Source organism: Mustelus asterias, chromosome 4 (genome assembly GCF_964213995.1).
Source record: "Mustelus asterias chromosome 4, sMusAst1.hap1.1, whole genome shotgun sequence".
Taxonomy (NCBI): domain Eukaryota; kingdom Metazoa; phylum Chordata; class Chondrichthyes; order Carcharhiniformes; family Triakidae; genus Mustelus; species Mustelus asterias.
In genome coordinates this window covers 56710570-56738563 of record NC_135804.1, presented here as the reverse complement: position 1 = coordinate 56738563, position 27994 = coordinate 56710570, and the positions used below count along the sequence as shown (strand labels likewise).

At 40.9% G+C, this 27994-nt stretch overlaps 1 protein-coding gene across 2 annotated transcripts in view; it reads left to right on the top strand.

The window, feature by feature from the left end:
• Positions 1–19870, top strand: part of pdpr (pyruvate dehydrogenase phosphatase regulatory subunit) — a 61985-nt gene extending 42115 nt beyond the window's left edge. The window contains exons 13-18 of one of the 2 annotated variants that reach the window (XM_078211075.1): positions 2600–2748; positions 5690–5802; positions 12709–12803; positions 15700–15789; positions 16646–16828; positions 17188–19870. In XM_078211075.1, the coding sequence (XP_078067201.1) occupies positions 2600–2748; positions 5690–5802; positions 12709–12803; positions 15700–15789; positions 16646–16828; positions 17188–17592 (1035 nt within the window). In that variant the 3' untranslated portion in view covers positions 17593–19870. Of the gene's footprint in view, positions 1–2599; positions 2749–5689; positions 5803–12708; positions 12804–15699; positions 15790–16645; positions 16841–17187 lie in introns of both variants that reach the window. The other variant, XM_078211074.1, reaches the window with a different exon arrangement.
• The last annotated feature ends 8124 nt before the right edge of the window (positions 19871–27994 follow it).

The window sequence follows — 27994 nt, the reverse complement described above, 5'->3', positions numbered from 1 at the left end:
GCTGCTGCTAATGCACATGTGCAGCATCAGAACTCTGCACGTGCGCAATACCTCCCTACACAGGCTGGCTGGCAAGTTAACTCCAGCTCACAGCCTCTAGTGGCTAGAAACTGACCAGCCCATCTTTTCAGAGACCAAGTGCATAAAATTGGGAGTGAAAACTCGTCCAAAAAACAGATCAGGAACTCTCCCATTTTCATGCTAGCTGGACACATAAAATCAATCTTGTAAAATTCCGCCCATAGTGTCTATCCCAGCAAATACTTGTGCTAAATGATTCATCGTTTTAATAACCCGGTGTAAAAACACTTATAAATGACACAGAATTTTGCTCCTTTATAGATTCAGTAATGAGGAAACAACCTGCCTCTATTTTCCTTCAATCTTTCACTATTCCTCTGTATAAACCAGAAACCTGTTTGTTGTTTCACCACCCTCGTTGAACATCAGAGACAAATGCACCAGCGGTCTTAGATCGCCATCTTCCTTCATTCTTTTAATTTTTGCTGTTATTGGCATGTTTCTTTTGACTGATTTTTGTTGTGTAAAACTGAACTGCATTTGCAAACCTTTGGCCCACTGAACTAAATTGTCTGCCGGACTGCAGTCCTCGTGAGTTTGACATGCTTGCAATCTGATGTCAGTAGCAAATATCCTTCCTTTTGTGTCTGTCAAAATCATTTGGATAAATGGGAACAAAAGAGTTTCTACTGCACAGCACGACCCTGTCTCACCAATCTGAAAAACATCTACATACACCCACACACTACTTTCTGAGCTGTCTTTATACATCTCTTAATGCAGTGATGTCCAATATACCGGGTCAGCAGAGAATCCAGATATTGCTAATTGCATTTGTGATTATTAAAATACAAGAATGAGCAATTGTCACCATATCGACATGATGTATGAATGTTTATTAGTTTTTTTTGTGCATGTTTATTGGTAAAATGGGGCAGCACAGTGGTTAACACTGCTGCCTCACAGAGCCAGAGACCCAGGTTCGATTCCTGGCTTGGCTGGCTGTCTGCATGGAGTTTGCACATTCTTTCCGTATCTGCGTGAGTTTCCTCCGGGTGCTCCAGTTTCCTCCCACAGTCCGAAAGTCGTGCTGGTTAGGTGCATTGGCCATGCTAAATTCTCCCTCAGTGTACCTGAACAGGCACTGGAGTGTGGCCACTCGGGAATTTTCACAGCAACTTCATTTCAGTGTTAATGTAATCCGACTTGTGATACTAATAAAATAAACTTTATAAAAATAAAATGGAAAGTGCAAGCATTTTGATTGAGTCTTTAGCATCTGATATACAGAATGGTGTTACTAAATAAGCCTACATGTGAAGTATGTTTATCTGGATGTGAGAATGTATCTAAGTTGTTTTGAACCAGTATTCATGCATGTGACTAAAACAATGTATTTGTAGCCATCACGTGTGGCTAATCAGGAATTTATTTTAGATTAAGCTACCTTAATCCCTGCAGCTGCATTCCCTTTAATATCCTGTGCCTTCATTTCTTTTAAGGTGGGATTTTATCAAATGCCTTCTGAAAATCCACCTGTGCACCAGCCATCATATTCCTTTTAGCTATACACTCTGGGATTTTCTTTGAGAATTAATTAACTTATTTACACACAGCCTGCCCTTTAGAAATCCATGCTAGCCTTTTTTAGTGTTTGTTCATTTCATCTCATCGGTATCATTAATTTTCCATCACTGAGGTAAGTTTGGTTAAGTGGATTTGCCCAAGGGACATGCAGTGGAATTGGAATTCTTCACTGTCAACCTTGTTTTAAAAGATTAAATCCAGACAAAAATCCGAGGGATGAAAATTCACTCTTTTAAAAAAAAAAGATCTAGGTTGAAGTCTTTGAGTACGTTTTTATGTAATCCTGTTTGCTGGTTATGCAATGGCTTTATTGATGTCATGCCAACATATTGTTTTTTTGATCTGCTGAAGTGACCTTTTCAGACGACACCAGCTGCCATCTCCAGGAGCAAGTGATGATGTGCAGACCCAAATCTCATAACTGAGAAAGAATGTCTTGTATTTCTTTAGTGCCTTACTATGTTTCAGCAGTGTGCGAATGTTCTTAATGTGCATTGAATTGCTTTGAAGTGACTGTTATGTGAGTAAAAGCAGCAGTTGTTGTGTGAATAGGAAGATTCCATAGCACAAGTTCCCAGTTACTCTTCCTGATGTAGAGGAGACTGTGTTAACCTATCTCTGGAGTTGATGGTTGCGTGGCAAATATTGATCAGGACCAACATTTCCTCTGAGCTGTGTAGGTTCATGCTTGCGCAGAAGCCTAGATGCACGGAAAGCCACTTCTTTAAGTTGTACAGCAATCTTAAAGGGACCATGCAATAGTACAACGAGCAGGCTGCACACAGCGTAAGGAAATTAGAGGGAATGTTGGTCAGATCCACTAACTAGGTCTGATTTTGTAACATCAAGACCCATTGACAAGTTTGGAAAATTTTGGGCAGAGATCAGATTCTCAATTTAAATATCTTGGAACTTATCAGTGAAAATCTGTTTAAAAATCAGTTTGTTCTCCAGTGTATGCATTGTGTGCTGATCAGACTTTCTGCTCAAGTCCTCAGGTGGCCAGGCACTCGAGATTCTGCAGCACCTCTGCTCCAATGACTTGGATGTTCCTGTGGGACACATTGTGCACACAGGAATGCTGAATGAACGGGGTGGCTACCAGAATGACTGCAGTGTAGTGCGACTCAACAAACGCAGGTACTTGTCCACATGTTTGCCCAGAAGCCACTAAAGGCCCTCAACAGGGAATACAAATGTTATAAATTGACACCTGCCATCAGAATATCATTATAGCTTCCTTAACGTACAATGCCTGCAACAGTTTTTATTGAAGGAATGTTCAGCAGAAGGTGTGACTGCTTCTCCTTCAAATCTTCTATCATCATCCCACTTCTCAAAAAGAACAATCACCCTTAACTCTTCTGTCCTTGCAAATTACCATCTTCTACCTGCTTTCCCCTTCAAATTCCTCGAGCATGCTGTCAGCTCCCAAATCTGTGTCCATCTTTTCGAGAGCTCAATGTCTGATGTATGTTGACAACACCCAGCTATGCCACCACCAACCCTCTTGATTCTACCGTCTCTAAATTGTCAGACTTCTTATCGGACATCCCATACTAGATGAGCAAAAATTTCCTCCAAGTAAATATTAGAAAGATCAAAGTATTTGTTGTTGCCACAGGCTCTGTTCCCTAACACTGATGCCACTCCTTGGCAGCAGTCTGAGGCTGAACCAGACAGTTTGTAACCTTGGAATTATTGTGGAGAAATTTGAAGGTGGCCAATTGTGTCTCAACTTAGACAATTCAAAACTCGCAAGGCAAAAATCTCTGTGCAAAGATATAACAAATTTATTTTACATAGAACAAACATACAGCCAACCAAAGACACTCAGAGTTAAATGGCTCTGGGAATAAAGCAACAAAACCACTCCAAAAGATCTGACATACATAGTCAAATACAGATCAATTATAGTTTTTCTTAATCAATAATTCCACCTTCCATTAGCTTAAAATCGGTTTTATTTAGTAATCATACATCAATACAAATCTCTGTCAGGTACCTCAGCCAACCATATGATACTTCATAACATGATATTTTATTTGTCTATCAAGTCCGGACATTGCCTCCCTTCTTGGCTCTAACTATTTCCCTGTTGCCTGGTAGTGGCAGATGCTACCGTAAGGTCAAAGTGAACATTCCCACCGGCTCATTGCCAAGTTGAATAGACATATTTTCCTGCGTCCAGAGGCATATCTATCCTTGGGTCTAGGCAGTGAATGTACCTATTCATTAATGTTGCAAAGTAAGTCCCCTCATAGGAATCCTCCCAATATGACTACTGCTGACTAGCCGGTTCCCAAACCTTTGGATTTAAACTATTGACATTTACCACCATGCATTTCTGTAACTTTGCTTGGCTAAAGTGAACAATACATTTAAAATATCAGCATATATCTTTTAAAATTACAACTACTTGTTTTGATTCTCTTACTGCATTCATGTATGTATAAACTGTTTGTGTTAGCTTATCTAATAATCATTTAACTCCTTACTGATCTCATGTCCTCTTAAAGACTGCGTACTGCCTATAAATCTTATTAGCTGGTTAGGAATCCCCTTCTTCAGAATCATATGTGACCATGCGTTGAGCTTCCGACCATGCATCTGTCATTGCTGACACCATCTCTTTCCATTTCCATAATATCACCTGGTTCCACTCCTGCCTCAGTTCACCTGCCGCTGAAACCCTCATCCATGTCTCTTGACTATCTCCAAGACATTTCTGGCAAGCCTCTCATATTATGCTTTCATAAACTTGAAGCTATTTAAAACTCTGCTGCCCATTTCTTTACTCACACCCAGTCCCATTCACCCATCACCCTTTTATTCACTGGTGTATATTAGCTCCTGGTTGAGCAACGTCATGATTTTAAAATTCTCCATTATGTTTTCAAATCCCTTCATGGCCTTGCATGATCTCTCTAATCTACTCCAGCCCTCGAGTGTCAGCATTCTCCTAATTCTGGCATTTTTAGCATTCCCAATTTGGAATTGCTCCACCACTGTTGTCTGTGCTTTCAGCTGCCAAGGTCCCAGACTCTGGAATTCCCTCCATAAAACTCTGTCCATGTAACTCTCTTTTCTCTTAAAATACTCCTTGAACCTACATCTTTAGCCAAACCTTGGGTCCACTACCTGACTATCTAATGTCTCGGTGTCGAATTTGGTTTGATAATGTTCTTATCTTGCTTTGGGATGTTTTACTACATTAAAGGTGCTTTATAAATACAGTTTTTTGATTTGTGAAGTAAAATGTTGGCACAGGACACTCCATGCACAAGAATGGGAAATTCAACGAGGTCCAATCAATTTAAAGAGATGGGCCACAAGTTGGAATGGTGGTGTAGTTGAAAAATGCAAGTCCATCCCCAAATTTCATTTATGCACTTGAGCAGAACCTGGGTGCCTGCTGGATGACAATGTCTGTGGAGACTGTTGTGCTGAGCTGAGCTCATCTGTTGCTGGCACCTTCAGATTCACTTTGCCATTTTGTCCCATTTCAGTCCATTATATGGTGATGTTTGACACTGAGATGCTGAACTCATTTGAGAGAGTTGAGACCTCTCTCCATAAAGCAGTAAAATATATTATATTTAAATGTGCTTCATTATATTTTGCTTTGTTGATGCATGCTAAACAAACTTAATTAAGTCATTAATTTTTTGCCACCCGTGCTAAGATTGTGCCTGTTGGCTTTGAAAAGTCTTGTAAAGAATTGCAGTGTATTGCAATAAAAATAATTTGTTCCCTGTTTGTTGCTGACTTGCATAAATAGAGGGAACACTGTATCACTGAACAGTAAGGAGGGCTGCTTTAAAGGATATTCATGGAGACTGGACAATCAAATGTCAACAGAGGAGAGGTCTCAGATAAAAGGGCCCTCAGAGATGGAAGTAATTGCGTTCATTAAAATGTAATCCTCCTTGTTCTGGCACTGTTCGCCACACCTTTTGTGTTGAGTGAATGGGGCAGCGAAGGTGTTAACATTCCTCTCTGCAGTAATGTTGAATCTTCTATACGCTGCAAGGTGAGTAAATTGTGTTGGAATTAATATGTGCTTTTGTTCAATTCTCAGCTTCTTTATCATCTCTCCCACAGACCAGCAGGTACACTGTTGGTCTTGGCTCAAACTGCATATGCCCAAAGACAGTCAGCTACAGCTGGAGGACGTGACCTGGAAGTACACAGGTATTGTACTTGAAGTTACTTGCCACACCTAACTTGGCTGTTCTAAGAGGCGTAACTCATATTTTAACCTAGTGCTACTTTCAGGCCAGAGCACTTGCTCTTTCAGAATGGAGGGCTCCCTTTTTAAAAAAAATTGTTGAATCTTGCCATGTTGGAAGAAATGTTTTCAGTAACTTCACAGCATTGTGCTGACTACATATGGACAGAGAGTTAACCAAAGCAGTGTAAGGAAAAAGAAATAGCAGAAACTTTGAAGATCTCTTTTTTCCAGTTAATTACGTGCCTTTCCTACTAGAACCCTTTGAAATAAAATGAAATGCATTTGAAGCTGGAGTGAGTGATTTAATATTCTGTGACCTCAATAGCTTCACTTGAGCCAGAGGTGGACTTACACAATTGTTATACTTAGTGTTTTAGCAGCAGTGAATCACAGTCAGCCCCAGTTATTAGGCATTGATCTAGATTTTTCAGAATGTGGATAATTCCTTGTTCCACTTGTATTCTGTAGTAATAAAATGTTAAATTGACACTGTCCCATAAGGTGGCAGAGTTCCAGATTCCACCAAGTATCCAGGATCTATTACATAACATCTTTTGTCATAGCTAATGATTGACCTGCCCTTGCTGACTACTAGATGACCAAATCCATTGGAAGACTCCCTTCTGACTTTTTATTTTTGACCTTGCTTTTCGGAAAGTGTTGAGAACCTGCTGCTGTCATCGGAACAGCAGGATTACTTACTGCATGGACACTATAGGCTTCAGCTTGTACTTTAGGTTTGTCTACAGAAGTAGGTTTAATTGCAGGCTGCTTGCTATCGTAGAGTTCCCCACTTTTTCACATTTGTGTGCAAAGAACAGAACAATAATCAGCGGATCGAAGAGAATGCTGAATTATGTGGATGAATTTGGCAGGGAGGAAGTTATGTTTAAAACAGTACTCAAATATGACTCATTTCCAGTGCTACGTCCAGTGCTGGACACAGAGACACACTAGATGCCCAAAGACAGTCAGCTACAGCTGGAGGACATGACCTGGAAGTACAGTGCTGGACACAGAACTAGATGCAGTTTGGAGTTGAGTTGAGTATGGCTCACAGAAAGATCATGTAAGTCAATCCTTAGGGTCATAGATCAGAAGTTTTAGGGGTGGTGCCTGCAAAGTGATTTTATAGATCTATGTAAAATATTAAAAGATACGGAGAATTTAAAACCGAAAACTTCAGACTGAAGGTCAAGAGTAATTGCCACATCTTAGGATTTTAAAAAAACATATTGCCACAGGAATGATTTGAGGTGGAGTTTCACTTTTAAGTATTGGGTTTTTAATGAATTCAGATGCTCGATGATTAAATACTAAACATTGGTGTCGTTGCATCATTTCTTCAAATAAAAAGCAATTCCTCAGCCTTTCTTGGTAGTCAATAAGCATCTTGTACCCACCCATTCTATCTGTGAGCAGAGGCAAATAGAGACAAAGACATGAATAATTTGACAAGTCTGTAAAGGCAGTAAAGCCAGTCAGGATTTTAACTCCGAAACCGACAAGAGCAGGCTTTGGACAGATTCAGAGGGAGAAAGCAGGTTTTTAAAAAGTTGAAGACCTACTTGAAAAATGTTGTCCTCGTTGTTTTGTGGTATTACGTATTGATTGAACTAAATGGGTTTTGTCAAACCAGTTGCTATTTCATTTCATCAAACTGTTCTGGCACAGAAGGAAGCCATTTGTGCAGGCTCTTTGCAAGAGCAATTTAATTAGTCCCACTCTCCTTCCATTTCCCTGGAACCCTGTAATTGTTTTTCTTTCAGGTGTGTATCCAATTCACTTTTGGAAACCATGGTTGAATCTGCCTCCACTGCATTTTCTGACTGCATTCGAGATTGTAACTAATTGCTGCGTTTAAAAAGTTTTCCTCATTTCACCTTTAGGTCTTTTGTCAATCACCTTAAATCTGTGTTCTCTGGTTCTCAACCTTTCCTCTAATAGGACAGTTTCCCTCTGTGTACTCTGTCTAGACCCATCATGATTTTGAACACTCTCAACCTTCTACAGACCAATCCTAGCTTCTCCATTCTACCCACTTAACTGAAGTCTCTCAACCCTAGAAACATTTTTAAGTCTTTCTGCACCCCCTATTGAGTCATCAAACCTTCAAAAAGTGCAGTGCCCAAAATTGGGCACAGTAGTCGAGGCCAAACCAGTATTATAACTTTCTAGCTTTTGTGCTCTATGCCTCTGTTTGTAAAGTCCTGGATCCCGAATAACTTTTTGAATGCTTTCTTAACCTGCCCTGCCACCTTCAGCAATTTGAGCACATCGAACTCAGATCTCTGTTCTTGCATCTATTTTAGAATTGTGTTCTTTATATTACCTTTCCCTAATCTTCCTACCAAAATGTATCACTGCACACTTTCCTGCATTAAAGTTTTATCTGCTGCTGGTCCACACATTGTCTATATTCTCTTCAAGTCCTAAAATATCCTCCTCGCAATTTGCAATCAGCAGTTTTTGAAATTGTATCCTACACATCCAAGTCTAGATCACTTATATAGATCAAGAAAAGTAGCAGTCCGAATGCTAACTCTTGAGGAACCCACAATACACCTTTCTCCTGTCTAAAAAAAACTGTTCACAACTACACTGTATTTCTTGCAACTCAAACAATTTCATATCCATGGCGCCACTGTACCTTTTATTCCATGAGCTTCAACTTTGCTAGAAGGCCATGTTCACCATATCAACTACATTACCCTCCTCAATCCTCTCTGTTACCTCATCAAAAAACTCAGTCAAGTTGGTTAAACACAATTTGCCTTCAACAAATTTCCGTTGGCTTTTTTTAATCAATCCGCACTTATCCAAGTGACTGTCAAAGTTGTCCCAGATTATTGCTTCCAAAAACTTTCCTATCGTGGAGGTTAAATTGAGTGACTTGTAGTTGCTGGGTTTATGCTTGCACCCATTTTATTTCAGCACATGTATAACATTTGTCATTCTCCAGTTCTGTGCCCAAACTCTCAATATCCAGTATCCCTGGAATTTCTACCCTTATTTCTTGTGAAATGAACCGCTGAGTGATTAGTACCTGGTCTCATTTTATCATGGCCTGGATTTTCCAAGGAGTGGCAGTCATCGTCGGATTGCCGCTGCATCCAGACAGTTACCTAACCAAATGTTGCTGCACACTTTTTCCAAGGTCTTCAGAACCCAGCCATCCAAGAAATGCAAAGCGCAGTGTCCTCAGAGGATCATAATCATTTTGAATCATGAGTCAGAGGAAAATGCAACCCTTCTTTACAGCATTAGCTGTTATGTGACTAGTTTAAGTATCCAAATGTTGGTGAGTTAACATGGGTGGGTGATTATGGCAAAGACTGAGGCTGTTTGGCCCATCAAATCCATGTTGGCTCTCTGGAGAGTCAATTCCATTGTTGTCCTCTATAGGTTGTCCTCTATAGGATTCCAGTCAATTCCATTGTTGTCCTCTATAGGTTGTCCTCTATAGGATTCCAGTCAGTTCCATTGTTGTCCTCTATAGGTTGTCCTCTATAGGTTGTCCTCTATAGGTTGTCCTCTATAGGTTGTCCTCTATAGGTTGTCCTCTATAGGTTGTCCTCTATAGGTTGTCCTCTATAGGTTGTCCTCTATAGGTTGTCCTCTATAGGTTGTCCTCTATAGGTTGTCCTCTATAGGTTGTCCTCTATAGGAATCCAGTCAATTCCATTGTTGTCCTCTATAGGTTTCTCAGAGTCTTGAAGAGCAGGGAATTGCCCATCAGAAGTTGAAACTTCCAGCAGAATTCCTGCATGTTGGTACTTACACTGGGTCCCAATGCACAACTCAGTTATCTGTCCAGTCTCCTTGTTTTTTTTGCTAAGTCTACCTTTGAAAATTTTTATTAAGCAGAAATGTGAAATACACAGATGTCTAGTTCAGATCATGAGGTTGTAACGCTGGGTTATGCTTTTGCATGATTATATATTGGGCAGTGTGAGCACATCCCTAGACGCAGTGTATTCAGATTGGTTACAGGAGTGATCCGTATCATCCACTGTAGAGAGTATCTACCCAATAGACCCTAAACCCTTCACAGAAGGCCAAAGATTTCCTGGTACTAACTGGTAAAAGTCTAATTTATGGCACGTATTAGGAAGCTCTTTTTCAATGTTTGCGAAACTAACCTCTGAATATAGTGAAGACAGTAAGAAGTTTAACAACACCAGGTTAAAGTCCAACAGGTTTATTTGGTAGCAAAAGCCACACAAGCTTTCGAAGCTCTAAGCCCCTTCTTCAGGTGAGAAGTTCTTCACTCACCTGAAGAAGGGGCTTAGAGCTTCGAAAGCTTGTGTGGCTTTTGCTACGAAATAAACCTGTTGGACTTTAACCTGGTGTTGTTAAACTTCTTACTGTGTTTACCCCAGTCCAACGCCGGCATCTCCATATAGTGAAGACAACAGCTGTGAGATTATTTATGAAACGGTTGGAAACTTCAGTGGGGCTCTGAGTTTATATAACTGCAGCTTTGTTGAATTTACTGTTAGGCAGTTGTTATCTACTTGTCCTTGGGCCACATCCATGTGATCATCATGTTGGATTTGAAGTTTGGAACATGTAGGATTAAAAATTACAGTTAGCTGCTGAGAAAGTTCAAAAATATCATACTTTATTGACTTCCTTCATTAGCAATTTCTCCCTTGAAGTTGCCAACATCATTGACTTCTACCATGTCCCTGGACAGCCTGTTGTCCACATGCATCGCTTTTTGTGTGATTTGATTTGATTTATTATTGTCACATGTATTAGTATACAGTGAAAAGTATTGTTTCTTGCGCTATACAGACAGAGCATATTGTACATAGAGAAGGAAAGGAGAGGGTACAAAATGTAGTGTTAGCTAGGGTGTAGAGAAAGATCAACTTAATGCAAGGTAGGTCCATTCAAAAGCCTGATGGCAGCAGGGAAGAAGCTGTTCTTGAATCGGTTGGTATGTGACCTCAGACTTTTGTATGTTTTTCCCAATGAAGAAGGTGGAAGAGAGTACCTTCAAGAAATTTATTTTTAAAAATCGTGTCCTCTGCAGTTAAACAGCTTTGCTTTTTATTGTTGCCTGGCTGTCTGGTTTGAAGTCCTTTTATTGCTGCTTCAGTAGTTTAAATGGGGTTTTGTTTAGTTTTACTCTGGGCCTCAGGTACTTTCTGGAATCTTTTATGCCCCTGGATTGTGAGAGGGAAAATAGATTGACAAAGTCAAGTGTTTCCTCCCTAGAAGAATCTAAGGATTAATTTTAAGTTTTAGTTTAGAAGGGGGTGGACATCAGACTGAAAAGCAGTGTTTCTTTTTCTCTCTCTGGTATTCAAAGTTCTGCTGGCTACCAGAAAGCAAGGCTTTTTGTCTTCCTGCAGTGAAAAAAAAAACCTGCTGTTGGTGGTTGGCATGCCTAGAGGCAGTCTCCGTGGTATTTTGGGAAGCTGTTCTGACTTCAAGCTAGTCTATGTGTATATCAATAGGGCTGCTAGAAGTTAGGCTGGGAAGTCAGAGTTTCAATTCTCCACCCAAAGGACTAAGTTCCAACGTCACGTGAGCGTGCGTATTTCCTGTGCTAAACCTGTGGCAAGGGTTTTCTATGAGGAAGTTTGTTTGTTTGGAACATTTTGTATACTTGTTAAGGGTTATACAATTTTTTTTGTTTGTAATTGGTAAAAGTTATTGCTAATTTTCTTTCTATACATGTTAACTGTATACTTAAAAAAACTTTGTTTGATAAAAGCTCCGTAGCGGGTCAGTTGAATCAATACCTGAAGTAAAGCATCTCATTCCCACCCTAGCCAAAAACATATCACAAAACTTACGATCCAGGCGGGCTTCATAAAACATTTAGGAGTTTCTGACCTGAATTATAACAGGATGGGAGGCTGGTTTGCATGATGGACTGGGCTTTGTTCATGACCAGATCAAATCAAAATATTCTGGGACTGAGATGATTGGTTTCCAAAAGTATTGGTATTTCTTCATTTATTCTGCATTGAATGAAATGCTGATGTCAAAGACCCATCAAGGTATAAATTGCACAAATATATTTGTCAGGTATATGTAATGCTGCAGGTAATTAACCTTGCTTTCATAGATTGAGGGGTGAATTAGAAGTCATAGATCTATGAAAGTTGGGAATCAAGTAGATAAGGTTGTTAAGAAGGCATATGGTGTCTTGGCGTTTATTGGTAGGGGGATTGAATTTAGGAGTCGTAGCGTTATGTTGCAACTGTACACAACTCTGGTGCGGCCGCACTTGGAGTACTGTGTGCAGTTCTGGTCCCCACATTACAGGAAGGATGTGGAGGCTTTGGAGAGGGTGCAGAGGAGGTTTACCAGGATGTTGCCTGGTATGGAGGGGAGATCCTATGAGGAGAGGCTGAGGGATTTGGGATTGTTTTCGCTGGAAAGGCGGCGGCTAAGAGGGGATCTTATTGAAACATATAAGATGATTAGAGGTTTAGATAGGGTGGATAGTGATAGCCTTTTTCCTCTGATGGAGAAATCCAGCACGAGGGGGCATGGCTTTAAATTGAGGGGGGGTAGTTATAGAACCGATGTCAGGGGTAGGTTCTTTACCCAGAGGGTGGTGAGGGATTGGAATGCCCTGCCAGCATCAGTAGTAAATGCGCCTAGTTTGGGGGCGTTTAAGAGATCCGTAGATAGGTTCATGGACGAAAAGAAATTGGTTTAGGTTGGAGGGTCACAGTTTTTTTTTAACTGGTCGGTGCAACATCGTGGGCCGAAGGGCCTGTTCTGCGCTGTAATGTTCTATGTTCTATGTTCTATGTTCTATGATGTAGATTTTGGGGTGTTGGTTTGTGAGAATTGAACAATTTAATGTTTTAAAACCCTTTGTTTTTCTTTCACTTTAGCATTGAATTTGATTGGTCCCCGTGCAATGGATGTCCTTTCTGAATTGTCTTATGTGCCAATGACTCCAGATCATTTCCCCTCGTTATTCTGTAAGGTGGGTTATAGAATTTTATTGTCGGTACATGTGTGTCAGCACAGAACAGTCTAATAGCTGTGTAACTTGTGCATTTGGAATGAAATTGATGCTAATTACAAATGATCACAGAATCGCTGCAGTGCAGAAGAAGGCCATTCTGCCCATTTGTCTGCACTGACCCTCTGACAGAGCATCCCATCCAGAACCTATCCCTGTAATCCCACATATTTGCCCTACTAATCCCACTAACCTACACATCGTTGGACACTAAGGGACAATTTATCATGGCCAGCCCACCTATCTTGCACATTTTTGGACTGTGGGAGGAAACCCACGCAGACATAGAGAGAACACAGTTGCCCAAGGCTGGAATTAAACCTGGGTCCCTGGTGCTGTGATGCAGCAATGTTAACCACTGTGCTGTCATCTTGCTAGACACCACCTTAATATATTGACAGCCAGAAATTTCAGCTGATTATGCCAATACCCATCAACTTTCTCCTTGATTCAATGATGATTTGAAAAAGAGGAGTCTTCACTCTTGTTCTGTTATATTGTGGAAGCTTATCTCAATCGAAATAGCACAGTATCTTCCTAAGTTTACCTCCGTACTCTTTCCCCAAGGCAGCTGCAGATATCATGTTTGTATCCAGCTTGATCTTGCCGTCTGGCATTTGTTGTGTTGGTCCAAACCTCCCCGCACCAACCCAGCACAAGGAGGGAATGCTGCTTGCCTATTGCATTGGGGAGGAGAGAATAATCTCCCTTTTTTTGTTATGGATTCCTGTTCCTGCTAAGTACAGCAAAATTGGCAATTCTACATCTCGGGATCAGAAACTAAGGTTGGCTAGAACAGCAGCTGTCTTATCATGCAGTGTAGTGCTGGGTCTCAGTTACTTGCAACATAAACAGGACTGCAAAGCCCAACTTGATGGTGGCAAAACCTATTGTCTCAACCAGAAGGTAGCAGTTGGATGAGGGACAGCTTCTTCCCAATTTTCTCTACCTTCCATTCTCCACTCCTGCCACATCCCCTTTTTCTGTCTCTTCAATTAACACACACGAACAGCCATTTCTTTGTTTCCATTGAGAGAAAGGTGGTACTAGAAATCAGTCTGTCCCATCGACTCCTGTATATAGAAACAGCTACATTAATCCCTTTAGTGGGTGGAAGTTATATACTCATCAAATAGTTGCACAAGTCCTGCAGCATTTGAATCTACTGTATTAGAATGAAAAGCAATATTACTGATATGGGGTGGGTGTAGGTGAAGATACCTAGCGGGGTGGGAGGGCATGTATTTACGATCGTTTATTGAGTGGATGTATGTGTTTACAGTGGAGAGGGGGTAGCATGTACTGCACCTTTAGTAATTCTGTTTTTAATGAGAGGGATTCACACAAGCCTTTGGGTCCTCGCTGTCCACAGGGATGGTGCCAGAGGACTGGAGAATGGCGAATGTTGTTCCTCTGTTTAAGAAAGGGAATAGAAATAACCCTGGTAATTATAGACTGGTTAGTCTTACTTCGGTGGTTGGTAAATTGATGGAAAAGGTCCTTAGGGATGGGATTTACGACCATTTAGAAAGATGCGGATTAATCCGGGATAGTCAGCACGGATTCGTGAAGGGCAAGTCGTGCCTCACAAATTTGATAGAATTTTTTGAGGAGGTAACTAAGTGTGTTGATGAAGGTAGGGCAGTTGATGTCATATACATGGATTTTAGTAAGGCATTTGATAAGGTCCCCCATGGTCGGCTTATGATGAAAGTGAGGAGGTGTGGGATAGAGGGAAAGTTGGCAGATTGGATAGGTAACTGGCTGTCTGATCGAAGACAGAGGGTGGATGGAAAATTTTCAGATTGGAGGCAGTTTGCTAGCGGAATGCCACAGGGATCAGTGCTTGGTCCTCAGCTCTTTGTGATTTTTATTAATGACTTAGAGGAGGGGGCTGAAGGGTGGATCAGTAAATTTGCTGATGACACCAAGATTGGTGGAGTAGTGGATGAGGTGGAGGGCTGTTGTAGGCTGCAAAGAGACATAGATAGGATGCAAAGCTGGGCTGAAAAATGGCAAATGGAGTTTAACCCTGATAAATGTGAGGTGATTCATTTTGGTAGGACTAATTTAAATGTGGATTACAGGGTCAAAGGTAGGGTTCTGAAGACTGTGGAAGAACAGAGAGATCTTGGGGTCCATATCCACAGATCTCTAAAGGTTGCCACTCAAGTGGATAGAGCTGTGAAGAAGGCCTATAGTGTGTTAGCTTTTATTAACAGGGGGTTGGAGTTTAAGAGCCGTGGGGTTATGCTGCAACTGTACAGGACCTTGGTGAGAGCACATTTGGAATATTGTGTGCAGTTCTGGTCACCTCACTATAAGAAGGATGTGGAAGCGCTGGAAAGAGTGCAGAGGAGATTTACCAGGATGCTGCCTGGTTTGGAGGGTAGGTCTTATGAAGAAAGGTTGAGGGAGCTAGGGCTGTTCTCTCTGGAGCGGAGGAGACTGAGGGGAGACTTAATAGAGGTTTATAAAATGATGAAGGGGATAGATAGAGTGAACATTCAAAGACTATTTCCTCGGGTGGATGGAGCTATTACAAGGGGGCTTAACTATAGGGTTCATGGTGGGAGATATAGGAAGGACATCAGAGGTAGGTTCTTTACGCAGAGAGTGGTTGGGGTGTGGAATGGACTGCCTGCAGTGATAGTGGAGTCAGACACTTTAGGAACATTTAAGCGGTTATTGGATAGGCACATGGAGCACACCAGGATGATAGGGAGTGGGATAGCTGGATCTTGGTTTCAGATAAAGCTCGGCACAACATCGTGGGCTGAAGGGCCTGTTCTGTGCTGTACTGTTCTATGTTCTAAGCCGGGTGGGCTGATATTTACTGTGTGCCTCTAATTAACAGGAGATGAGTGTTGGTTATGCTAATGGAATCCGGGTGATGAGTATGACACATACGGGAGAGCCTGGCTTCATGCTGTATATCCCCATTGAGGTGAGCACTGAAGTTTAGTTAATAAGTTGGGTGACAAACGCTTATGTTGCTTTTTGTATTAGTAGCCTGAAATTCTCCATTATAATAAATATCTAATAACTGCCTAAGTGTAACTTTTCAGTTGGATTTGTTCAGGGAGACTAGAAGATGTTTGGAACTACCTCGGTGTGGACATAACGAGAACACAGATTTATGTTTAGCAAATTTCAAATATTACAATGTGATGGTTTAGTTGACAAAACATTGAACCATGTGGAGCAGTTCAATCCCAGCCTGAGCTGTTAATCTCCACTGAACGGGCAATAGTGGCACGGCTGCCCTTGGATTCAGTACCTTTGGCTAAAGACAGGGTAAAAATCAGCCAGGACTCATGTACCTGACTGATTTCCACTGAATATTACTGGTAAATAGATCCATGTTTTCATTAGGGACCCTCGGGATTAGATTCCACAGGTTTTGATTTGATTTATTATCACGTATTGGGGTACAGTGAAAAGTATTGCTTTTTATGTGCTATGCAGACAAAACATACTCTTCAAAGAATACATAGGGGGGAAGCAAAGGAGAGAGTGCAGAATATAATCACAGCTAGAATGTAGAGAAAGATCAGCTTAATAAATTGCAGATCCATTCAGAAGTCTGATGGCAGCAGGGAAGAAGCTGTTCTTGAGTTCGTTTGGTTCATGATCTCAGATTTTTTGTACTTTTTTTTTCCTACGGAAGAAGGGGGAAGAGAGTATGCGTGACAGGTTGAATAACTTGTCCAGGTTCAGGCATGTTGGCATCTTTCGACTTGGCAGTAGCCCGTCTGGTGGTTGAGTAGTCATGTCTCGGACTCTTCTGTTCCATTTTTCAGTATGCACTTCACGTCTACAATGAAATCATGAATGTGGGACAGAAGTATGGAATCCGAAATGCTGGGTACTATGCACTGCGCAGCCTGCGGATTGAAAAGTTTTTTGCGTTTTGGGGTCAGGATCTGGATACGTTTTCAACACCTCTGGAGTGTGGTCGTGAATTCCGAGTCAAGTTTGACAAGGTACTTAACCATGTGAGTTTAACTGGGAAGATATCAGAATATATTCTTAATTTTGCGAGGTCGAGTGGGATGGAAGAGAATGTAACGTTCTGTGAGTGTCACACAAGACCTCTTCTTTCCTCTCTACTGGCAAGGAGAGAGGGCACAACAATGGAATGACCCAGTGGAAAGGGATCTGAGATCAACTGTGAATGTGACCTACTTGTCAGACTCATCTGAATTGATTTGCAAGGGCAAGAAAACACAGATGGTTCTGAAATCTATTTGTAAAGTTGCGCATGTTCTAGCGTGGAGCAGAGCGGTGCTATTCATTTTGTGTCTGTGTCTCTGGGGTTAACCTCCTCTTTGTTTAATTGTAGGGGACTGATTTTATTGGACGTGAGGCCTTGTTGCAACAAAGACAGGAGGGAGTTTGCCGTCGGTTCACTATGTTTATCCTGGATGATCATGACACTGACCTTGACCTTTGGCCTTGGTGGGGAGAGCCTATATACAGGAATAGCCACTATGTTGGCATGACAACCAGTAGTGCTTACAGTTACACGTTGGCCCGCCATGTCTGCTTGGGCTTTGTTCACCAGTATGATGAAGACACTGGAGCCAAACTGGTGGTGACCCCAGACTTCATCAATCGTGGAGACTATGAGATTGAGATTGCTGGACAGCGCTTCCGGGCGAAGGCCAAACTTTACCCATTTAGTTCGCTGTTTACACAGAGGAGGAGGAAAGATGAGATGGAACTGAGCAGCTTTCAAGGGAAATAAGAGCCACAGCAGCATCAGTTCAAGGTGACAATGGGTCAGCCATGCACTCCCCAGAAGGGAGACCATTATACTGGTGTTGGCTTGCAAAGCTAATTTTTCCTACCCCTCTCAGACACTCTGTGTGTGTGCGTGCGTGTGTGTGTGTGTGTGTGTGTATCTGCACAGATAAAAGAATTGTTCTGTATCACATCCAGTGTCACGTGCAGGCATCACTCCTGGGTTTTCTTGGTTTAAGGTCCAGTGGAAAACGCTGCTCTCCTGAGAAAAGGAGAGTATTATTATGAGAGTGGAATTCAGAATTGTCTACATCTTATATATATCTCTCTCTCTCTCACACTGATGAACTTTGAGTTTGGGAAGTAGGTGCTGACCTCTGCTTCTAGCACCCAGATGGCACATGGGCACAGACCTATTGTATTGATGGTGCAGGCCTCTGAAACAGTAGGCACAGGTTGAGGGGCACTTAACCACCCCTCCAATTTGCAAGTGATTCACTGAATTAAGTACCCTGATTGAAATGTTCTTTTCTTTGCTCGTTTTCCCTGGAGAATAGTGCCAGCAGAATCATCTTTATCCAGCTTCCAGGAGCCAAATGTGTGCAAGCAATCTGAAACTCTAGGATAAGATCCTGCCAAGTCTGCAGTGTGTCTTTGTAATTTTTTGTCCGAGAACTCAATTACAAGGGTAATTTTAAAGGGAAATTCTAGGAGCACACCAGTAATATTTAACCAGTAATATTTAACTGATGTATAGTAACCCTGTCGATATAATCCACCCATTCAGAGTGGAATATTTGTGATTATATTGACACTGAAGTGAAAAGGGCAATAAATATAAAGGTAATTTTAAAAATTACTTGTATAACAGATTCAAGATGAACTTGAATAACAGTTTTCTGATGATTTTGGAGGAGGAGGAAGTAGATGGAAAAAGACTTTTCCCGAGTCTTTTTCCATCTACTTCCTCCTCCTCCAAATTCCCGAAGTTATGCAGCTGTTTTGTAAGGTAGAGACAGGCTGTTGTTTAACAAAGCTCAATGATATTTCTAAAATTAGAAAATTCCTTCAAAATATGCAGTAGAGAACAGGAAGAAAAAGCTGATCCATCGAGCATGTGCCATTTGTGGGGTTCAAGTTGCTTGTAACAATAATCCCATCTGCGTTTAGACTGCTTATAATGAATTTGTACTCGTGCTTCAAGTGGGTCACTGCACGGTATATTGCAATGCATTCTAAGAGCATCTCTTGTCTGAAACATGTTAGCTAATCCAATTTGTGGCTGTGGCAGAGGTGCTACTGGAGGTTACGTTGTCCATGGGCTATGTCAGGTGTAATTTGAGAAAATTGGGATCCTCCCAATGTGTTTGTGGGTTGTGGGTGACACTGGCAAGACTGCATTTATTGGCCATCCATATTTTAGGGTTCGTACAATCTGTTGAAATTCAAGGCCGTTTCAAGTTAAATCTTTCATTCTCATCGACTTCTTCAGGGCAAAATTACACAACATGGAACATAAGTATTCAGCTATCCTGGGGTGATCTTGTAGAAAATTCACATTTCCTTTTTCAAGATCCTTTAAAACAGTCGTACACTTAAAATGGCCAACCTCCTCCCTTGATGATTAACAGAGCCTTTACTTTTTACTAGAACCATGGAAACCACTACTGGCCAATTCAACTTATGCAATGGGTACAGAGCTGTATTGTCCAGACTTGTTTTGCTAAAAGAATGGCCAAGTGCGAAAATGTTCTTTCCCTTGCAAAATTTCAGTCATGAGACAATATGTTCAAACAACCTACATATTATCCGTTTCCAATAATTGTGATGAAACATATATTTAAGCTATGTTTAATTGTTTATTCACAGTGACATACAAGACAGAAATAGATGAAACAGTGATGTATGCATATTCACCTGGCAGTTAGCTGTTATTTATTCCCATTTTATTTTTCCCTTTTTTAGTGTAGATTTTTACCTTTTCAGTGCCATTGCAATGTCTTGGATTGAAATGTTATCATAACCTAATAGCTAAACCTCTGCCCATTTTTTAAGCCCCTCTGCATTGCCTTTGCAATGAACTAAACATACTAAAACATAAACTTATCAAGTTAGATTACATTTTCTGTTCTTGCAGTTTGTCGTTTAATTCTTGCTCCAACTTGTCTAGCTCCTGCTGTTTCTTCTTGGAGGTTCTCCTTGAGGAGTTTTAATGACTGGTGAATGTTAACTTGCCAGTACACTCAGCCTTCTCATTAAAACTCTGTTTACATAATCAAAGCATTTTTATCGTATGAACTCTTTCTTCTTTAAATTATGCAATTCCTTCCACTTGGGATTTTCTTTTCAGCTTTGCTCCAAAGGTTCATCTAGCCTGCTCTTGTAGACACCACAGAAGCCAGTAGTTTCTTGCTAATTTTTTACATTGGTCAAATCTAAAAAATTCACATGATCACACAGTTATGCTACAATGGATCTTTCTTTCAAGTTTCCTGCTGCAACCTCTAAGACTGAAAATCCTCTTTCCATGTTAACTTGGCCATGTGATAACACAAGGAGTGACTTGACAATGTCAAACAGCTTTGTGCATGCCTGATCTGCCATGTACTCTGAAAAGTACTTCAACTCTTCCTTACAGCAGTGGCTTAGCACAGTTGGTTAGTGATGCAGAATGGTGCTAACAATGTGGGTTCAATTCCCGTACTGCCTGAGGTTATCCATGAAGGCCCACCTTCTCAATCTCGTTCCTTGCCTGAGGTGTGGTGATCCTCAGCACCAGTCAAGTCTGTGCTCATTCGGGACTATGGCGACTTTACCTATGTCGACTTGGAAATATTCTGGTGTTGTTTTCCGCCACACAACAAGTTCAAAATTCCAGCTTTTAATCATGGCCTCAATTTTGTTCTGGACCTCAAATATTGTCAGGTTCTGCCCTTTGAGTCCAATATCTAGCTCATTTAAGTGAATGAACGTGCTATTTGATTTGATCAGCCAGTTGCTGGGATATATAGATTTTATATCTGGTATCGCACGGCACTAAAATCCATACACAATATTGCTCAATTGTATGGTAGGCAGAATGGTTCATTTGCTTGCTCGTAATAGGCAGTTTACAGAATGTACTCAACAGATCATGCTTGTAAAACCCAAAACAAAACTCCTACTGTTAAGGTGTCTGAAAAAGTGCTAATAACTGCACAAACAATTTAATATAATTAATTGAACTCGTAATGTGACTCATTTACGCTTGCTAGAAATTACATCTTTCACATGCAGGGACCTTGCAAACAAAAGGAATTTGTTCAAGCCTTGCACCTTTTTTGAATTACTCAGGAGCTTGGGAAACCTATAGATCCTCATTGCTTTCAAGGCAATGTCTCAGTCAATCAGAGTTTACTTACCTACCAATCTCTTTTTCTCTTGTAGTATTATATGTTAAGGTCACTTGAAATTGGCACGCTTGCATTTTTCCTGATGAGTGCAAGATGAAAAGTTTCTGCAACATGTCTCTCTTTTCAAATCTTGTACATTTGTTTTGAGAGGGTGGGGGAAAAAGTATGAAATACACCCTGAATTTTCATCCCTACATCATACAACGTGCTTCATCGCTTTAAGGAAATTCCACCCACTTTAGATTAAATGTAGCAACATTACTGTTTTGTCATACGGTGTCAGCAGAATGAAAGTCCCTTTCCCATCACACGATGCATGGTTAACTAGAAGTGCAAGATGTGGGCACAAACCACATCAATTGCGTTAATGTCCATAATTACTGTCATTCAAATGCTGGTATGGCGTAATAACCTTAAAAGTTGTAATAACTCTTCTTACAAACTGCAGCATGGAACCCTATCTGCAAGTGACTTTCTGGTCCTGTCCCATTTTAGTAAGCACACTCCTTCCTATTATTTTACCTGTTCATGCCACTCCTGCCCTGTCCCGATCCGATTTGTATCACACTTCCTCCATCTCTCAATTCATTTGTCTCATTCCCATTCCTCCTATTCATAATTTCCTTATTCTCATTTTTTTCTGTCATTATTCCTATCCAGATTCTCCAAGTCAGTTTTGTTGACTAATGTTAGTCCTGCTCCACTTTTTTATGCTATTGTTCCCTCTCACCCAGTTCCCATTTGATTTTCTAATTGTAAATCCTCATCTCGCAGCATGTGGGAATATATTGATGGCATCAAACAAAGATATTTCAACTAATAATTTTCAATAGGCAGTAGCATTCGTCCCAAGTTTACTTAAACAAACGGATAAGTGCTCATGTAATCAAAAAAGAGAAGCAAAGGTTGCATGTATGTGATCTTTTACATAACATGTATGCGTACCTTGCATTGCATTTTTGCATAGTGGTGATTGGGGAGTACAGCCCTTCTGGCATGCATTTTATTGAGAGATTTTAGTCAGCCATGAAGACAGTATTATATGAGCTTTTGATCAAAATTCAACCTACAGTTGAAAGCGTGCAATGTATGTGATGCCTTAAGCGGCTGGTGACAATTTCAATGCATCAAATCAAAACATAATTTTAGGCCAAGTTTTGTTTTCATTTTTAAGATCCTGCCAATGTTTGAGAAGCATTTTCAAGGCCGAAAAATTGAAATTCAAGGACTTTTCAAGGTGAAGGGTCAAATTAAAGCACTTTTCAAGGCTTCTACAAACGCAGATATTTGGTTTCTGACCACGAAAAGCCAGCTACGCAACGTGTACTGGAGTATGTGTGGGCCAGGCCCTGTAAGGTTAGCAGATTCCCTTGATATTCGTGAGATTTTTACAACAATCCAGTAGATTTCATGGTTTATGTTGCCTAATGTCGGCCCATTGTCCAGTAAAGAACACCGACCTCACTGTTTACTCTTCTGTTAAAGGTGCCTTGAGTTTGTAGAGCTGTTGGCTGAGCCAATGCCCTTATTGGTTTGGTTTTGTATAGTTCCTGTACATATTGTCAGATCATAGAATACAGAAGCAGTTCTGTTTCCTTGCTTTTTCCAATTGCCTCTGCAAATGTTTTCCCTCAAGTATTTATCAAATTTTCTTCTGAAAATTAACAATGAACCTGCTTCCACCAACCTTTCAGGAAGCATGTTGCAGGTCTTGAAAAGTACTCCTCAAATTGCAGTGTAGTCATGCCTAGTTACTTGTTTCAGGATTGAACATCTGTATGCTTACAGCTCAGTCATTAACCTGCTTTTGAAACTTTCTTGAAATAAAGGACTTAATCTGTAGTCATCAGTGATCTGGTATCTCATGAGTTCACCTTGCATTACATTTTTGGTTGTGAAGCTCTTCTGTTAACTTGTTTCATTTGTGTAAATGGCAATGATCCTGACCAACACTGACCGTTACTTCACTGCCAGCCCTATCTTGCTCAAGCCAAGTAGATATTACAGTATCTGTTTGGACATCTGATAAAGAATACTTGAGGACTGATGCCATCTTCCATCTGGTTCACTTCTAATTTCGTTGCTAATTCTGTCTACATTTGTGCTGCTGCCCTTGTCAAGAGTACAGTGCAAGTGAAAAAGAAGTGCAAGTTGTGAGAGATTGTAGAGCCTGTGTGCCTCTAGTAAGGGTACAAAGTCTTAGAGGAAAATATTACCAGGATTTTCAATTAACATGATGGCTATTCTTGTAATGAGTCACAGGTAGCTTGATATCAGGTGGAAAACTTTCCACAGGCATGGTTAATAGCATTACAGAGATTAAAAGAAAATGATCAGCTAATGCCCATGTATAAAACTGAAAGAGTCATGCTTGCATGTTCATTCACTGCAATGTGCAAGTGTTTACTGTGGTTGTGTGATTCAGACTTGCAGGCATTTTTGATGGGCTTGAACTCATAGTGGGGAGCGACATTCATTGGAAGGACATTTTGCAGAATTGCTCATAGATCCAGTGTCAAATTAGTTGCCATTCCAACTTTACAAATGCTAATTTTATCTCAGGAGGTCTCATATTTTGTTCCCCCTAATGCAGCTTGATGAAATGAACAGGTTGATCTCGTGATTCAAAGGAACATTTTACTTGTGAACAGAATTAAGCCTTTGCAACTTGCTGGTTGTTATTCTAACTGATCAAATAATATTGAACTGTATGATGTTCAGCTCTATCTGTAAGTAAAATGATAGTTCTGATTTTGTCAGTGGATGTTACAAGAGATTAGGAAATGCAATGTCCCAATTGGTCTTATGAAAACTGCAAAATATGAAATATAGTTGAGAGGCAGGAAATGGAAAAGTCCCGTCTAATTTTAATTATTTTTGGAGCTACTGAAATAGTTGTTACCCACCTATGAGGTATGTAATCCAATCCTAGTTGTTGATTTTTCTCTTCCTTTGTGGTGCAAGCAAATGCCTGTCATCTGCTTTGTGTACCATTCCTTTGGCATTACTGAGATGGACAATTAATTCACTATGTGAATCTACAGTAAACCTGTCATAATCATGAGACAATGCTCGAGGACATGATACCAACACCTCTGAGGTTCTAAGTGCGCACACACATGGAGGACTCCACTACATTAATGTGGAATTTAGGAAGCAGTGCACATTATTGGAATACTGTGCACACAGAGTCTGGATTCTTTCTATTGTATTAACGTACTTGTTAAAGTCCTCCAATGGACAAGTGCATAAATGTACTGCTGAGCAAGGAACCAGGTCATACTGACCAGGAAGCTCTCAGATTGTGCTGTGCTATGTTGACTTAGCCAACTGAGAGTCAAGTTACAGTTGTCCTAAGAATTCCTAAACTCTGCTTACCCTGACCCAGGACTCCTGTTGGAAAGAGATGTGTAGATAGTGGGCGAGAACAAAGCATCTGAGTTTTGACATCTTGATTACTGAATAACTTGCTACAATGCAGTGTCTATGTTTATATCTCGGAGTAATGTGTTGCTAACTTAACTGCTCCCAATAGAGGGAATTTACAAAAATACATACATTATTATGGGCTTATTTTGCTTGGCAGTAAATCCGTCTGCACCTGTGTGCTGGTAAAGATGTGACTGTGCAGCAACCGGTACTATAGAAAAATTAGACAACTTACTTTGCTCTGTGCCATGGAACTTACTAACTCTTTCTTCTCTCAGTTAAATTCCAGATCACAAGGAGGAAAAGTAGTTTCAAAGATTACTTAATATTTTTCCTGCCATCAGAGAGAGAGTGGGTGGGGGTGTGTTCCTTGTTTCTAGGTATCAACTAGGTGACCCTCTAACTAAGCAATTCCTTAAACCCTTTGTTCAGGTGATGAATCCAACTAGTATTGATAAATTGTGTGTAAAGTCTTGCAGTGCAGTGTAAATAGTACATCAAAGTACTGTACAGTTTAACTTCAGATGAAGAGAGAGTTTGGCCAGTTAAGTAAACTTCAGGAGAAAGACACATTGACAATCTCGCGTGAGAAATGGACTTAACCTGCCTGTACCTTTTAACACTATTTTTGCAAGGGTGCAATGGTCTTTCTTCATGTACATATAGTTGAATTCTGAACATTGGTGCTGTAATGCAAGCGATTTGAAGCAAGAGCAATGAATCAGCTAATCATGCAAGTGTGTACAAAGTGATTAAAATGTAAATGTTTTAAAAACATGCATAATATTTACATTAATGTAGTGTTGGTTACTGCAGTGACACATTTTGTCATATTTCTATGAAGTGAATGTGAAACAACAACTGTACCTCTACTCTTTTGTCTGACTTCAAAGTAGAGAATATTTTCAAAAGAACACTGACCTCTTGTGTGGATTCTCTTTCTGTCCTATTACATGCAGTGATTTGAGGGTGATGAGTACCCAATCTGAGTTGGTAACACCTGTTGATATTCACTATGTTGAAAGGAGCCCACTTAATGCAGACTGCAGGTGATCTATTTGGAGGAGCAGCTCCGTGGACAATGTGACAAAGGTCTCATCTTGAAAAGGGTAAACAAAGAAACCACTGGTAGGAACTGAAGGCCATTTGACTCTGTATTCAGTTAAATTATGGCTGATCTTCTACCTCAACACCGTTTTTCTATATTGTCCTCCTAATCCCTTGACGTTTAATGTGTAGAAATCTCTGCCTTGAACATACTCATGATGTGGAGATGCCGGCATTGGACTGGGGTAAACACAGTAAGAAGTCTAACAACAGGTTAAAGTCCAACAGGTTTATTTGGTAGCAAGTGCCACTAGCTTTTGGAGCGTGTTGCTCCTTCGTCAGGTGGAGTGGGAGATGTGCTCACAAACAGGGCATACAGAGACACAAACTCAATTTACAGAATAATGATTGGAATGCTAATCAAGCTAATCAATGCTAATACAGCTAATTAAGTCTTAAAGGTACAGACAGACAATGTGAGTGGAGAGAGCATTAAGCACAGGTTAAAGAGATGTGTATTGTCTCCAGACGGGACAGCTAGTGAGATTTTGCAAGTTCAGGCAAGTTGTGGGGGTTACAGATAGTGTGACATGAACCCAAGATCCCGGTTGAGGCCGTCCTCATGTGTGTGGAACTTGGCTATCAGTTTCTGCTCAGCGACCCGGCGCTGTCGTGTGTCGTGAAGGCCGCCTTGGAGAACGCTTACCCGAAGATCAGAGGCTGAATGCCCGTGACCTCTGAAGTGCTCCCCAACAGGAAGAGAACACTCTTGCCTGGTGATTGTCGAGCGGTGTTCATTCAGCCGATGTTGTAGCGCAGACACACGACACCGCAGGGTCGCTGAGCAGAAACTGATAGCCAAGTTCCGCACACGAGGACAGCCTCAACCGGGATCTTGGGTTCATGTCACACTATCTGTAACCCCCACAACTTGCCTGGACTTGCAAACTCTCACTAGCTGTCCTGTCTGGAGACGATACACATCTCTTTAATCTGTGCTTAATGCTCTCTCCACTCACATTGTCTGTACCTTTAAGACTTGATTAGCTGTATTAGCATTGATTTGCTCGATTAGCATTCCAATCATTATTCTGTAAATTGAGTTTGTGTCTCTGTATGCCCCGTTTGTGAGCACATCTCCCACTCCACCTGACGACGGAGCAGCACGCTCCGAAAGCTATGGCATTTGCTACCAAATAAACCTGTTGGACTTTAACCTGGTGTTGTTAGACTTCTTACTGTGTTGAACATACTCGACAGCCATCTAGGGCAGAGAATTCTAAAGATGAAAACATTCCTCAGTTCTAAATGACCTACCCCTTGTTCTGAGATTGTGTTCCCGAGTTGTGGATCTCCCAGTCAGGGGGCATCTGCTCTAAGCCTTTAAGAATTTTGTATGTTTCAATCAATCATAAAATCCCTACAGTGCCATTCGGCCCATCGAGTCTGCACCAAGTCTGACCGTGTCTTACCCAGGCCCTCTCCTCCACCTCGTAACTGCACATTTACCATGACTAATTCATCTACACATGGGGCACTAAGGGGCAATTCACCTAACCTGCACATCTTTGGACTGTGGGAGGAAACCCACGCAGACATGGGAAGAATGTACTCTACACACAGTCACCCAAATTCACAATTGAACCCAGATCTCTGGCACTGAGAGGCAGCAATACTAACCATTGTGCCACCATGCCACCCCCAATGAATCTAAGTTTGAACAGTAAGGAGACCAAAACTACATAGTACTCCAGGTGCAGTCTGTACAGTTGCAGCAAGATATCTTTACTCTCTACTCAAATCCTCTTGCAAAAAAGGCAAATGTACTATTTGCCTTTCTAATTGCTTGCTGCACTTTCATGTTAGCTTTCAGTGACCCAGGTCCATTTGGACATCAACACTACCCAATCTTCCACCATTTAAGAAATGTCCTGCATTTATGTTTTTCCTACCAAAGTGGACAACTTCATATTTTAAATCCATGTTGATTCTGGCCAAGCCTACTTTTATTGTTTGATTATCACACCTTTATATTAGATTCTAGCATTTTCCCCACTCCTGATGTCAGGTTGACAGGTTTGCAGTCGCCACTTTCTCCCCCATTTCTTGAAGGAGCAGGATAAAAGTAGAAGAAGATGGTCGTGTCATCTGAGTAGGTTGGGACCCAATACATGTTTTAATTGCATTCTATTTTCTCCTGTTCATAGAAAATGAGTATTCAAAGTATCCTGGTGGGGGGGAGGGGGGGGGGATTAAAGGTGAAGAGGGCTAAATAATCCCATTTTTCAAAGCCAAACAAGATCCTGCATTTGGATTGGACTGAGAACTTGAAGATGTTTAATTCTCAAGGTTATTTTTAGGTTGTGTAAACATTGGATTTGTTTGAAAATAATTCTTGAGCAGTTTATTCTGGCATTTGAATCCACCAAACCCATGATTTGCATGGAAATAAGTAAATGCAATATCTATTTAGAGTGCAACTAACATGTACTGCCTGAAGGACTCTGGAAATATCATGCCTCAGAATTGATAACCCAG